Raw genomic sequence first — 14,364 nt, 5'->3', positions numbered from 1 at the left:
AATTTTCTATCTTCAGATTATCAGCAAATTTGGTTAAATTACATCCAGTTCCTTCAAGCATGTTGTTAATATAGATGGTAAATAGATGAGGCTCCAGCTCTGACGGTATTTAACTGTGTTTTCACTCTTTAACAATGGATTCTAACATCTGCCCAAGGATGGACGTTGGGCTAACTGGTCTCTGGTTTCCTCTTTTCTGTTTCCCTTTTTACAGAGGTGTTACAATTGTAGTTTTCCAATCCATTGGGACCTTTCCAAAATCTAGGGAGTTTTGGAATATTACAACAAATGCATCCACTATCTCTGTAGCCAATGTTTTTAGGAGCCTAGGGTACAGTCTAAACCACAGAGACTGAAGCAGTCTGTGTCCATATGCAGCAAGACCTGGACAATATTCAGGCTAGGGCTGATAAGTGACAAGTAAATGCCAGGCAATGACATCTCCAACAGGAGAGAATCTAACCATCTCTCCTAGATGTTCAATGGCATTACCATCCTTCACTATCAACATCTTAGGGGTCAGCATTGACCAGAAACTCAACTGGACTAGCCTTATTTACAAATACTGTGGCTACAAGAGCAGGTCAGAGGCTGCGAATTCCATGGTGAGTAACTCACCTCCTGACTCCACAGAGCCGGTCCACCATCTACAAGGCACAAGTCAGGAGTGTAATAGAATACGGTCCACTTGCCGGGATGGGTGCAGCTCCAATAACACTCGAGAAGCTCAACATCATCCAGGTCAAAGCTGCCCCGCTTGATCGTTACCCCTTCCACAAACATTCACTCCCTCCACCACCAACGCACATCTACAAGATGCACTGTAGCAACTCACCAAGGTTCCTTTAACAGCACCTTCCAAACCCACAACCTCTACATCTAGAAGGACAAGGGCAGCAGACACACGGGGAACACCATCATCTGCAAGTTCCCTCCAAGTCACTCACCATCCTGACTATCGCTGTTCCTATGACTGCCACCGGGTCAAAGTCCTGGAACTCCCTTCCTAACAGCACTGTAGGTGCACCTACATCTCAGGGACTGCAACAATTCAACAAGGCAGCTCACATCACCTTCTCGAGGGTAATCAGGATGGGGAATAAATGCTGGTCTAGCCAGCGAAACCTGCATTCTGTGAACAAATAAATTAAAATGGCAATCAGGCCCAGAGACTTGACAGCCTTTACTCTCATTTGTATTCCTATGACTTTTTCCTCCAGTGATTGGTTGAAATCCCCCCCTTTTGCACCTTGATTTTCTAATATTTTAGCAATTCCTCTTTTCCCATGAATCCCCCAGTCTCACTCACTGAGGAACCAAATCTCACTTCATCTACTCTGTTCCCTTTTATATACCTTTGGAGGCTTTTATAGACTTTTTATATTTCTTGTGCATTTTCTCTCACACATAACTTAGTCTTCAATTTTTGTCACCCTTTGCATATTTCTAAAATTTTCCAGTCATCAGACCTGTTCCTGATTGTCACAGCACTGTGAGACTTTTATTTCGATTTGATATCACCCTTAACTTCCTCAATTATCCATAGATGGGATAGTCTTTCTCTCTCAATAGAATACATCATTGTTAAAAGTAAAGATTATTTAGTATCACAAGTAGGCTTACATTAACACTGCAATGAAGTTACTGTGAAAATCCCCTGGTCGCCACACTCCGGTGCCTGTTCGGGTACACGGAGGAAGAATTTAGCACGGCCAATCCACCTAACCAGCACGTCTTTCAGACTGTGGGAGGAAACCGGAGAAACCGGATGAACAGAAATTTCTACTAATGAAATATTAAGACAATTGAAAATATTGCCTTCAGTGTCTCTGATTGACGGAGACCAGTCTTAAAATGATCTACTCACCCACTTGCTAATTCATTGGCCTCAAGTCCCAAATGCAGCAAAGGTTCCTGAATGAAAGATTGCAAAAACTGTGCTATGTTCTATTATTCTGGAATATGTCAGTGTTTTAAATCTTTATTCATTTTCCTTTTAGCTACTCAGTGTAAGCATGGTGCGGTGTACGACACGTGTGGCCCAGGCTGCTCCAAGACCTGTGAGAACTGGAATGAAATTGGTCCTTGCACAAAGCCTTGTGTGGCAGGCTGCCATTGCCCAGCTAGCCTAGTACTTCACCGAGGACGATGCATAAAGCCAGCCGTGTGTCCCCGGTGACATGATGGGGAACTCCCTGACCTTGTGATCAATGGTGATGATTAGAAAGCAGCTACTTTCACCAGCCTTGAAGTGATTGCTCTGTCGTTGTATCTACAAACCGAGAATGAGGAACGCATGTATATTTTCAGTATGAGCTAATTGATGATTAACCCTTGGACAGAATATATAAACTGTTGCTGAATGTATAAACAGACTAAATACCTTTAAATTAATATAAAGAGAAAGACTGAAATCAGTCAAAAATCATTTATTTTAGTGTTTTATAGCATTTAAAATACTTCAGAAGACAGTGTTTAATATTCAAATGTTGGCCGTTGCAGTTGTTTCTAGACAGTATGCTGAAGGAGACTGTCAGTGAAGAATGAGCTCTTGGAGCGGTGTCTGAATGAAGGGCGTATACAAACCTGCAAAATAGCAGAGGTAGGCCATTCGGCCCCTCAAGCCGGCTCCACACATCTCACCAGGAATGTTCAACATGCTAGAAATGGAAACTATGCCTCGCCTCTGTGGACAGATTGGAGACAAGCCAAGGTTTTATTTGATGTCAAGATGTGTTTACTTTTCATCCGTTGCTCCTGTGGGTGATAAAGGAGCCCAGTGACGGGCAGTGCCTTCAGCACTGATTCACGTAGTTACCATGTTTCGAAATGTCCTCAGTTACAGTTTGACACACAAGATCCAAGCAGACAGATGGGTGAAACTTCATAGAACAGCAGGAGGCAACAGTGAAGATGGCTCCTTACCCTGCAGTGCCCAGGCTAAAACCACTCTCCAATGTCAAGAACTGCCAGCTCAAAGTGTTTCAGGCATTTCCTTTACCGATCAAACTTGTCATTGGAATTCAGTCAACATCGTCCTCAGTAATGGAATGGTTACAGAACCCACTAATCGCAGAGTAGCTGTGACTCCAATCTCAGGAACCAATAATGAACACCATCTAGTACAGGATTCAAGGTGCGTGCCTCAGTCATTCCTGTGTCGAGTGGAACAGGATAGTCTGGTACAGAATATTGCTGCTTCTTACAATGCAGTTAGTTGTTAGAAGATCACAAAACAAATCAAGATGTGAGATTGATTCAACTTGAAGTTACAAAAGAAATTGATCACCATGTAACTGAGGCAGGTTTGTTGTATTCTGGATGTGACAGTGGAGTGTGAATTGCTATTTACTGAACGAAGGTGTCTCTCTGTGAATGTGGCCACGTGTTTGAAATAAAACACCAGCGGTGAGATCAGGAGAGTCAGGTACAGGCGACTCTCCGGGGGCTTTGAAATGAATATACACATTCTACCAGTTTCAACAAGGGAATTCCAAAGCTGCCTTTCTGGGCCCAAATCTGTCACTCAAACTTCCTATTGGTTATTTATTGGTTTACTTTTAAATATTTGATCAATGATTTGACAAAGTGGTTGGTTTGAGAGTATAAAACGTGGTTAAATGGTAACATCTGCCAGTGGACAAACAGAATGAATCAGAATTTAACAGAAACCAGTTTGGATCCATAGTAGATAGTGTTTTAGTAAAATGGCCATGTTTTATTTTAAGAAACATTACCTGACTGTGACATCCATTGATTACTGTCAATATCCCTCAGTTTTGCTGCCAATTGTCACAATGCAGCTGCAGACCTTGGCCACCAGGTGGCTCTTTTGGAAAGTTTTGCTGCAGTTCGTGTTTAAGCATTCTTATTTTTCCAGTGACAGACGGGTGTTATCTCTGCCAAGGCATCGAGTGGTTTAATATCACAGCCAAAGGTCAGCTTTCTGACAGTGCAGCATTCTCTCAGTAATACATCTGGATTTTTGTGCTCAAGTTTCTGGAGCAGGGCTTGAACCCAGAGGGAGGAGTGCTATCCACTGCCTACTCCTTAAGCTGCAGCTCAATGTTACAGGATACATATCCATCCTATAAGGAACTCGCTGCAGATATCCTTCTTGTCCTTGTGGCACATCGTCTGATAGCAATGAGCAGAGAGGTGATGCATAATAAACAAACTTGCTGAGTATTTTTATAATGAATAATCAAACAATTCGACTAATGTTTAGACCATTTACTTCTTAGCAACGGCAACTGTGGAAGGTGCAAGATGTCTTGTCAGGTGTTGCTAGGCATTCCAGTGTTAATAAGCAGAATGTCAGAACAGCATTCACTCCCTACAATGAGTCTGTGCCTTAGGCAGGAAACATAGAACATAGAACATTACAGCGCAGAACAGGCCCTTCGGCCCACGATGTTGCACCGACCAGTTAAAAAAAAACTGTGACCCTCCAACCTAAACCAATTTCTTTTCGTCCATGAACCTATCTACGGATCTCTTAAACGCCCCCAAACTAGGCGCATTTACTACTGATGCTGGCAGGGCATTCCAATCCCTCACCACCCTCTGGGTAAAGAACCTACCCCTGACATCGGTTCTATAACTACCCCCCCTCAATTTAAAGCCATGCCCCCTCGTGCTGGATTTCTCCATCAGAGGAAAAAGGCTATCACTATCAAACAGAAACTTGTTCATATTCCTGGACATTCATATCTAGAAAAATCAGAATCTGAGGGGACAGGGGCAGCGAGCGAGTGTTCAGAAAATTTAAATTCAAGAAATCAGATTTTAAAATGCTGACAGCTCAGCAGCAACAGTGGAGAAAAGGGAAAGTTAATTAACTATACACAGGATAGAAAGTATAACAGCAAATCACCAAAAACATTTTCAGACAAAAAAACCTCATTTTACTAACAAAATCTTTATTGAAAATAATCACATATGCATAACGCCATACAGACAAATTCTGTTTATAAAGAAACACAAAGATCATATTTCTATATTTGTTTTCATCTTCATTCACACCTCCTGTTGTTGTTGTTTAAGCAATTTGTACAGCGATGTTTAACTAGACTCTGCTTCAAGCCCCGCTTCATCCAAATGACCAGATTTCTACGTCCAGTTGAGACTTTTCTTTATCTTTAAGACTTTGTAAACATCATTCTGAAACACAGGAGTGAAGTGAGGGGCGGGCGACTTGGAAAGAATTGAGCAGAGAGGAGGTTTCTTTGCATTTTGTGCATCTTCCACGTCCCAAATTTCTGGCATGCTGCACCCAGGCCTGAGAGAAACACAAAACCTTCATAAATCCCGGCTGCTACTAATTACTCCAAATAATACTACTTTCCATTTGAAATGGAAACAAGAAGTTTGTAATTCAGAGCTGAGAGAATTGGTACCCAGTGAGTCACTAAATTAATTGGGTTGATGGAGTAATTGAGGATCCTGACACCATTGATCCGGGCACCTGGTGAGTGTCCTGACGTGAACACTAGCACCATCGTCATAGTCCTGGATTTGGAGGGATTACTGGATTAATGTCTAGATCAGAACTGACACTACCTCCCTCACTCTGTATTCCTCTAAAGCAGTCATTCTCACAATGACACCATCTGGGCACAAATAAAACAGAAGATGCTGAATTCAATGGGCTAGATCTCTGTCTAAAATCATTTGCACACAGCACTCATCGAATCCTCCATCACCTACATCCTGTAGGTCACCATTGACCAGAGACTTAGCAGAAAGGTGGAACCTTCACAAATGCCAAGACTGAAATTTTGTGACAAGTAACAGGTCAGGAGTGTAAAGGAACACACCCCACTTGCCTGTACGAGTGCGGCTCCAGCAATATTCGAGAAGTTTCATGCCATCCTGGACAATGTTGGCACCCCATGAACCCGCCACCAGTGAGTGCACTGTGCACTGTGCTGCTAGCATGTCAACAGGTCAGAGAATGCAGCAATTTAAAACCTACTCTAAATGATGCTGGCTCATTTAAACCCAAATTAATCATTAAACATCAGAAATAAATGCCAGTGGATTTGTTGTACGCAGCAGGGAGAGAACAATGACTGAACAGTAAGTAGAGTTAACTCCAATGCTCTCCCTCAAATTTACACCGTTCAGTGAGGAACAACTAGATACAAAGAGGAAAATGGAAGCACTTTTGATCAAAAATTACTTCCAAAAACTTTAAACAGACACTTACCTTGTTTTTCTCAAACACCAGGAATCTTCAAAAATAAAATAGTCTACGCCCAGTTTTATGAGCCCATTCTTCACTTCCTCTGCTGATTTCCGACTGTACATCGCATACACTTGCTTTGTTCTTTCCCTGTTTGAGGACAAACAGAAACTTTCATTTTTTTTAGCTCGAATAGAAGCGAGGGGAACACAGTATTCCCCGAATGAGAATTTATTTGGAGGCACGGTTTGTGAACAGGGATCGAAAATGGGGGAAGTGGAGTGCTAGGGGCAAGATGAGGAACGGAATAGTTTCACTCAAATTTCACTCATTCAGAAATGATAAAGTTAACCTATCAATAGCGGCACAATACCGGCAGAGTGAGGTGTGAGTCCTCCCCGCAGAGTGAGGTGTGAGTCCCCCCGCCGCAGAGTGAGGTGTGTGAGTCCCCCCCGCGGCAGAGTGAGGTGTGAGTCCCCCCCGCGGCAGAGTGAGGTGTGTGAGTACCCCCCGCGGCAGAGTGAGGTGTGAGTCACCCCCCCCCCCCGCAGAGTGAGGTGTGAGTCGTCCCCCCCCCCGCAGAGTGAGGTGTGAGTCGTCCCCCCCCGCAGAGTGAGGTGTGAGTCCCCCCCCCCCCCCCCCCCCCCGCAGAGTGAGGTGTGTGAGTCCCCCCCGCGGCAGAGTGAGGTGTGAGTCCGTCCCCCGTCCCCCCCGCAGAGTGAGGTGAGAGTCCCCCCCCCCCCGCAGAGTGAGGTGTGAGTCTCCCCCCCCCGCAGAGTGAGGTGTGAGTCCCCCCGCAGAGTGAGGTGTGAGTCCCCCCCCCCCGCAGAGTGAGGTCCGAGCCCCCCCGCAGAGTGTGAGTCTCCCCCCCCCCCCCCACAGAGTGAGGTGTGAGTCCCCCCCGCGGCAGAGTGAGGTGAGTGTCCCCCCCCCGCAGAGTGAGGTGTGTGAGTAACGCACGTTAACTCCTGTAGGAAAAGGTCAGGAGCTCAAGCTTTCAGAATTTGGGACAGAAGAGGGAGGACATGGGTTTTGTGGAGAGAGAGTTAAGGATGGCAGTCAACTTGCTGAGAGATGGGAACTGGCAACGATACAGGAGGGATTGATCAGCAGTTATTGGTCAGGAACTGTGAAGAGGGAGAGGCTTAAAAGTTTTAAAAAAGTTATTAGCCACAAGTAAGGTTTACACTAACACTGCAATGAAGTTACTGTGAAATTCCTCTAATCGCCACACTCCGGTGCCTCTTTGGATCAATGCACCCTAACCAGCACGTCTTTCAGAATGTGGGAGGAAACCGGAGCACCCGGAGGAAACCCACGCAGACACTGGGAAAACATGCAAACTCCACACAGACAGTGACCCAAGCCGGGAATTGAACCCGGGTTCCTGGCGCTGTGAAGCAGCAGTGCTAACCACTGTGCCACCGTGCTGCTATCATAGCAGGAAGTATTTATATAGAAATGAGAGAGTACATAACTTTACTCTGGGAACTGAGTATATCTGTGCGCTGTGGTCGAAATACTGCATCCTCTAACTTTGCCACAGCTGAACACTCCCAGAGGACAATGCCATGGAGATTTACTGGTATTTATTGCACTGCTGTGAATGAGCACATTACCAAAAGCTGTCTCATTCTGAAAATGATGTAGCAACAGAGTGACTAACCTCAGGCCTGCATCTTCGTAGTGCGGGTGGTTGACAATAGGTCGTCCTGTAGATAACTTGATGCTCGCCATTGTAGGCATAGCTCCAGCAAACACAGCATCTGCAATGTGAATGAATGATTGTATTTACCCCTTAACAACTCCATTTTACTGATATCTATCATTGAAAGGTCATTAATCTCTCATCAATCCATGCAAGCACAATAAGTTACATCTTTCTTTGCCCTGCTTTCTAATAATACCCCATCACAAGTAACATAAGGAAAAATGGGCATTAAATGACTTGTGGATGAATAGTGCAGCCCGAGGTTCCTCCCCTTACACCTGGACACTGAAAGCATCAATTCTCGGCAAATGGACACCAAATGAATGGCCAGTTCTCTTTTCCTGACGATAAGACATCTCCATTCCACCCTGAGACAAACAGAGGCCTCAGGCAAAACCAGCACCTTCTCGGTTTCCACACAATCCCTTTGCTTTCCTTTCCCTCCATTGTCAGAATTCACAAATATCACTGTAATCAATCATTAACTATACATCTCTCCTGGCTCCTCACAATGTGCTTCCCTTTCCCCCACTTATACCATAGGCTGGCTCTTGCTGAATATAGTACAGCCACTTTAACCTTGTGCAGCAGTGAGAAAGTTAATGACAGGGTAGGTGTATTAACTGCTTCTGTGCTTTTCCAAAAGCAAAGTTTCAGTTGGACAAATACAATTTTATCTATTGCAAAAAATGCAAAACCAGCTGAATCCTCAATCAATCAGAGGAAAATCTCCCATGTTATCTTAAATTGCATTTTTAAAGTTTCTGCATTGGAGAAGGGGAGAATGACAGACCATAAAAAATACGACTGTCTACGTGCTGGAATCTCAATCTAAATGTAATCGCGATTGATCGTGACTCTGCATGCTGTAGGAACTCTTACAAAACAGATGCCAATTCCACTGCTAGTATCACACACAAGATGCCCCTTATCAAATACTACATTAGCAATCTCAACTTGCTGATTCACTACCTGATTAAATGGAAAAGTTACCATGCAATAGGGGATTCACAGACAAGTGCAAAACATTGCAGATGCTGGCAGTGAGGTTGGTGTATTAAGGAATCAGTTTTGAGGATCTGGCAAGGACACACAGTTACTGCAGGGCAGACAGAACTTTATTCTGCAATTGGTTATGTAATGCAAAACACCAGTGATACCATCCCTTGTTTAATGAGCACAAAACTTCGATAAAGGAAGTTGTAGAGCCACTGTGTGAGAATCTAATGGTTAGCAATCCCACAACATATAGTGCATTTGGTTTGGGAGATTTAGAAAGACGCTCTGAATAGCTTAAGGATCTATAGTAAACTTATTCTAGTCCACACATCTGTTTGCATTTGTAAATAGGATGGTTAAAACAAGAATGTAATCATGGATCTGTAGTCCTGTGGAGGATTGTTTCTCCACAGAAGTCATTTTTGTGACACTCACCCTTTTTGGTGTTTTCGTTAATCCACTCTAATAATTCTTCCTGAGGAAAGTTGCTGAACTCCCCAACAATGCTCCACTGCTCCTTCAGGTTTGTTGCCCCCTGTAAAGCCATTGCTGCCAGCATTACACACACAATTATCTGGTGTTGGGATTTACTCCGAACGCGACTAAATAGCTAACAAAAGGAAGAAGAAACAAAAAGAAGCAATGAAACAAACTTTCAATCTAATGGCTTTAACTCGGAGTAGCTATGAGGGAGTCACAGAGCAGAAAGTGAGTTCAGAGATTTGACTAATAAATGCACCCTGTACATAAAAACCAACAACAAATGAGCTATTATACAAAGCCCATGGTTCAAAACAAGTCCTTTATTTCATAAACCTATAGAAAGAACAACAAAGGGTTATCATCACAACCTGAAATGTTAAATCTGTTTCTCCACACCAACGCTGTCATGACTTGGGAGTATTTCCAGTATTTTCTGTTTTTATTTCCAATTTCCAGCACTGCAATATGTTTTTTTTGTATAAAAGACAAGGTTTATTATGGTATCACCTGATATTGTGTTATGGAAAACACATGGGGGGAAAGCATAAGAATTAGGAACAGGAGTTGGCCATACAATCATGGCTGACTGACCATAAAATCATGGCGTTTGATAAGGTGCCTCACAAAAGGTTGCTGAAGAAGATTGGGTCACACGGAGTTGGGGGTAGGGTGTTAGCGTGGATTGGGGATTGGCTATCCGACAGGAAGCAGAGAGTCGGAATAAATGGGTGCTTTTCTGGTTGGCAGATGGTAACTAGTGGCGTGCCGCAGGGATCGGTACTGGGGCCTCAACTATTTACCATTTATATAGACGATCTGGAGGAGGGGACTGAGTGTAGGGTAACAAAGTTTGCAGACGACACAAAGATAAGTGGAAAAGTGAATCGTGTGGAGGGCGTAGAAGGTCTGCAGAGAGATTTGGACAGGCTGAGTGAGTGGGCGAGGATCTGGCAGATGGAGTATAACAACAAATGCGAGGTTATTCACTTTGGAAGAAATAATAGCAAATTGGATTATCTAAATGGAAAGAAATTACAACATGCTGCTGTGCAAAGGGACCTGGGGGTCCTTGTGCATGAGACGCAAAAGCCCAGTCTGCAGGTGCAACAGGTGATCAAGAAGGCAAATGGGATGTTGGCCTATATCGCAAGGGGGATAGAATATAAAAGCAGAGATGTCTTGCTGCATCTGTACAGGGCATTGGTGAGGCCGCAGCTGGAATACTGTGCGCAGTATTGGTCCCCTTATTTGCGGAAGGATATATTGGCCTTGGAGGGAGTACAGAGAAGGTTCACCAGGTTGATACCAGAGATGAGGGGTGTTGATTATGAGGAGAGACTGAGCAGATTGGGTTTGTACTCGTTGGAATTTAGAAGGCTGAGGGGGGATCTAATAGAGACCTATAAGATAATGAAGGGGCTGGATAGGGTAGAGGTGGAGAGATTCTTTCCACTTAGAAAGGAAGCTAGAACTAGAGGGCACAGCCTCAAAATAAAGGGGGGTCAGTTTAGGACAGAGTTGAGGAGGAACTTCTTCTCTCAGAGGGTGGTGAATCTCTGGAATTCTCTGCCCACTGAAGTGGTGGAGGCTACCTCGATGAATATGTTTAAATCACGGATAGATGGATTCTTGATCGGTAAGGGAATTAGGGATTATAGGGATCAGGCGGGTAAGTGGAACTGATCCACTTCAGATCAGCCATGATCTTATTGAATGGCGGGGCAGGCTCGAGGGGCTAGATGGCCTACTCCTGCTCCTATTTCTTATGTTCTTATGCTGACCCCAACTCCACTTTTCTCCTTGTCCTCCACAACCAGGGACTCTCTCATTGAAGAAAACTCTGTCTAACTCGGCCTTGAATATATTCAGTGACTCTCAACCTCCGCTGCTCTCTAGGGAAAAGAATTCCAAAGACAAAGGACTCTCAGAGAAGAAATGCCTAATTTCCATCTTAAATGGGAGACCCTTATTTTTAAACTGTGCCCCTAGTTCTAGGTTCCCCCAGGAGGGGAAACATCCTTTCAGCATCTACCTGCCAAGTCCCCACAGAACTTTATCTGTTTCAACAGTACCACCTCTCATTCTTCTAAACTCCAGTGAGTATTGGCCCAACTTGCTTCATTTTGATAAGATAATCCCTTCATTCCAGGAATCTGCCTCCAAAGCAATATCCTTTATTAAGCAAGGAGATGAAAACTGTACACAATATTCCAGGTGCAGTCTCACCAATTATACAGCTGTACCAAGACTTTCCTACTTGTATACTCAATCCCTCATTGCAATAAAGGCACATATTCAATTTGCCTTCCAAATTACTTGCTGTACCTGCATGTAATTTTTTGGGTTTCATGCACAAGGACACCCAGGTCCCTCTGCACCTTTTGTCCATTTAAATAACATTCAACTTTTCTATTCTTACCAAAGTGAGCAGCAAATGATTGGAGCCGCTGATATTTTGTTAAGTACTTAATAGAGGACATTTTCCTCCAGCCTGTATCTATCCACATACTCAAAAGCTACAGACATTCTGACCGTAGCATTGGTGTGAAAGAGTAGGACTTTGCACCGACATTGTGAAGAATAAATGCAGCTTGAACTTGAGCATCAGAACAGACGTCACCCTGAGTGTAAGTTGATGGAACCTGTGCAAGAAGTAAAATCAGTCCATTTTGCTTCAAAGCTTGGCATCCAAGCTTTGCAACAATGCAAAATGGTTTAGACTGTGTTGGTGCTAAGCTTGTGATGTGCATATCGCCAAGAAAGTTACCAGGACAGCACTAATTTCAAATGTAATGTTCGTATTTTCCACAGCATTGTCTCATTCCACAGTATAATAATGGACAAGTGGCACTGATTTAGGGTGTAAAATCATTATCTGACAATATTCAAGGCTACATCATAAACATAAGAGTTAGTTTAGTTTACCACTGAATAAAGTATTAAATTTATATTGCTAGCTTGAAAATTTTAATCCAAATATCAAAATCAGAACTATATAAATCTCAACATTGGAGATTTTAGTAGTATTTAGATGTGCTCTTGCGATGCCAAGGCATACAAGGCTATACGGGCCAAGTGCTGGGAAATGGGGTTAGAATAGATGGGTGCTTTATCTTTGACTGGCACAGACGCGATGAACCAAAGGGCCTTTGCTGTGCTGTTTACCTCTATGGCTGAGAGTATTTGGTTCTCATTGGAACTCCATAATGACATTGTTTCCTCTAATCTCATGTCCCATTCTTTCCCAATTCACTTTTCCAAATTACACAATCTACCAGATTAAATAATAAAGTTTATTAGAATCAGCGAGTCATGGACTAAACCTCTTTTTAAATTCCACTGGTTTGCTGCAGTGCACTCTGATTGGACCGTATATTAGCAAAGAACTTCCCAGTGACACAAAAAGGAATTGCAGATTTAAAACATCTGAAGGTGAAAGTTTGTTTTAGCTGTAACAATAAAATACAGCAACTTGCAATCACTATTATGTAACTGGATTTAGGAGCTGAGCGAGTGTGGGTTGAAGTGAAAATAAAGAAGCATTATCGTACCTGTCTGGAGCAGATTAAAGAAGCCATGATGCACATGTGAGGAGTGAGGAAAAGTTTCAGCCTCATGACGAGAATGGCAAGGACAACAAATGCCACCAATTGCAGAGTGTGATAGACCAGCTGGAGAGACAGAAACACAAGTCACACATTGTGTATCTTCAATCTATCAGCAACGGTTATAACAATTTCAAACACCCACAAGCCTGCCAATAGATCTGAAAGGGGAGAGGGGGTCTGAAGTTCCAGGGTCACCACTTTGTGCTCGAGGTGAACTGTAGCAGGACCTCAAACTCCTGACTGGAGGTTGATTCTGTCAAAACCCCAGGAAGGACCATTTTAACATTTAGTTAGGAAAGGCAGATTGCTCAGAGAAAATCTGAACAGTTCCCTGCTGCTCTACCAAAGACCCTCTTTGTCTAAATGGTCAACCCATTTTATTTCATTTCTCCCCAAAAGGAAGACAGAAGTTGGCTTCTAATAACAGCGGATGTCTTCTGGGGTCAATAATCAGCGCTGCTGAATCCTTTCTGGGATTGATGAGCTTTGCTGAGAGGTATTCATGAGGTCAGACTTCTGTGGGCAAAAGTGGCCAACTGGGTTTACCCCTAAATCGCAGATTCCGTACAGTGAAGGCGGCCATTCGGCCCATCAAGTCTGAACCGTCTGACAGTATTTTACCCAAGCCCTCTCCCCCACCTGAACCCCGAACCCAACACATTTAGCATGGCCAATCCACCTAACCCGCGTATCTTTGGAGCGTGGGAGGAAACCGGAGCACCTGGAGGAAACCCACGCAGACATGGGAGAACGTGCAAACTCCACACAGTCACCCGAGGCTGGAATTGAACCTGGGTCTCTTGCACTGTGATGCAGCAGTACGAACCACTGTGTCACCCAATGTGTGGCAATGCTGGTTGCAGAGAAAGGAAGTGCAAGAGAAATTGCAATCCATCCCAACAAATCAGAACATGCGTCAGTAAAACCAGACACAAATCCGGTTTCTGATTCCAACCTTCAATGTCTGGGAGGGAGGATCTGCCTTGTTTGTGCATTCCGGCCACTCACGGTGGGTCCTAAAAAATCACGACTGATTTTCCACCAAGTCTTCACAATGGAGGAGACTGTCTGGATCAGCTGCTGATAGTGACGTCTAGGGCTGCCCCAGCAGAAATGACCATGCATTGAATTCATCTATTCATAGTTAGGGACAGTAATGGATCAATAGGATTGGGACTGATTAAAATGAACATTGGTCACTGAAGTAAGTGAAGGAAAATGAGCAGAGAATCAATTCTCCAATTGTATTCAATGTCACGTTTTCTCATAATATTCAAAGTGTAAATTTTACCTCTCCACGGGTTGGACATTTCTTTCTAAAAAGAAAAAAGGAAATACACATTTTAAACACTAATTCACACAATTTTTTAAAACTT

At 43.6% G+C, this 14,364-nt stretch overlaps 2 protein-coding genes across 5 annotated transcripts in view; one reads left to right on the top strand and one right to left on the bottom strand.

Moving 5' to 3' along the window:
* Window positions 1-4,199, top strand: part of bmper (BMP binding endothelial regulator) — an 84,003-nt gene extending 79,804 nt beyond the window's left edge. For both annotated transcript variants that reach the window (XM_078216934.1, XM_078216935.1), the window contains one exon: window positions 2,001-4,199. In XM_078216934.1, coding sequence (XP_078073060.1) covers window positions 2,001-2,179 — 179 coding nt within the window. In that variant the 3' untranslated portion in view covers window positions 2,180-4,199. The remainder of the gene's footprint in view (window positions 1-2,000) is intronic.
* A 702-nt stretch (window positions 4,200-4,901) lies between these two features.
* The window catches only part of dpy19l1l (dpy-19-like 1, like (H. sapiens)), an 80,122-nt gene continuing 70,659 nt past the window's right edge, over window positions 4,902-14,364 (bottom strand). For 2 of the 3 annotated variants that reach the window (XM_078216930.1, XM_078216931.1), the window contains 6 exons: window positions 14,280-14,304; window positions 12,932-13,051; window positions 9,333-9,507; window positions 7,854-7,953; window positions 6,212-6,337; window positions 4,902-5,281 (listed from right to left, as the gene is read on the bottom strand). In XM_078216930.1, coding sequence (XP_078073056.1) covers window positions 5,113-5,281; window positions 6,212-6,337; window positions 7,854-7,953; window positions 9,333-9,507; window positions 12,932-13,051; window positions 14,280-14,304 — 715 coding nt within the window. In that variant the 3' untranslated portion in view covers window positions 4,902-5,112. Of the gene's footprint in view, window positions 5,282-6,211; window positions 6,338-7,853; window positions 7,954-8,222; window positions 8,240-9,308; window positions 9,508-12,931; window positions 13,052-14,279; window positions 14,305-14,364 lie in introns of those variants that run through there. The other variant, XM_078216932.1, reaches the window with a different exon arrangement.

This window comes from Mustelus asterias, chromosome 7 (genome assembly GCF_964213995.1).
Source record: "Mustelus asterias chromosome 7, sMusAst1.hap1.1, whole genome shotgun sequence".
NCBI lineage: Eukaryota > Metazoa > Chordata > Chondrichthyes > Carcharhiniformes > Triakidae > Mustelus > Mustelus asterias.
The sequence above is the reverse complement of the archived record's forward strand: the minus strand, read 5'-3'. Positions and strand labels throughout refer to the sequence as shown.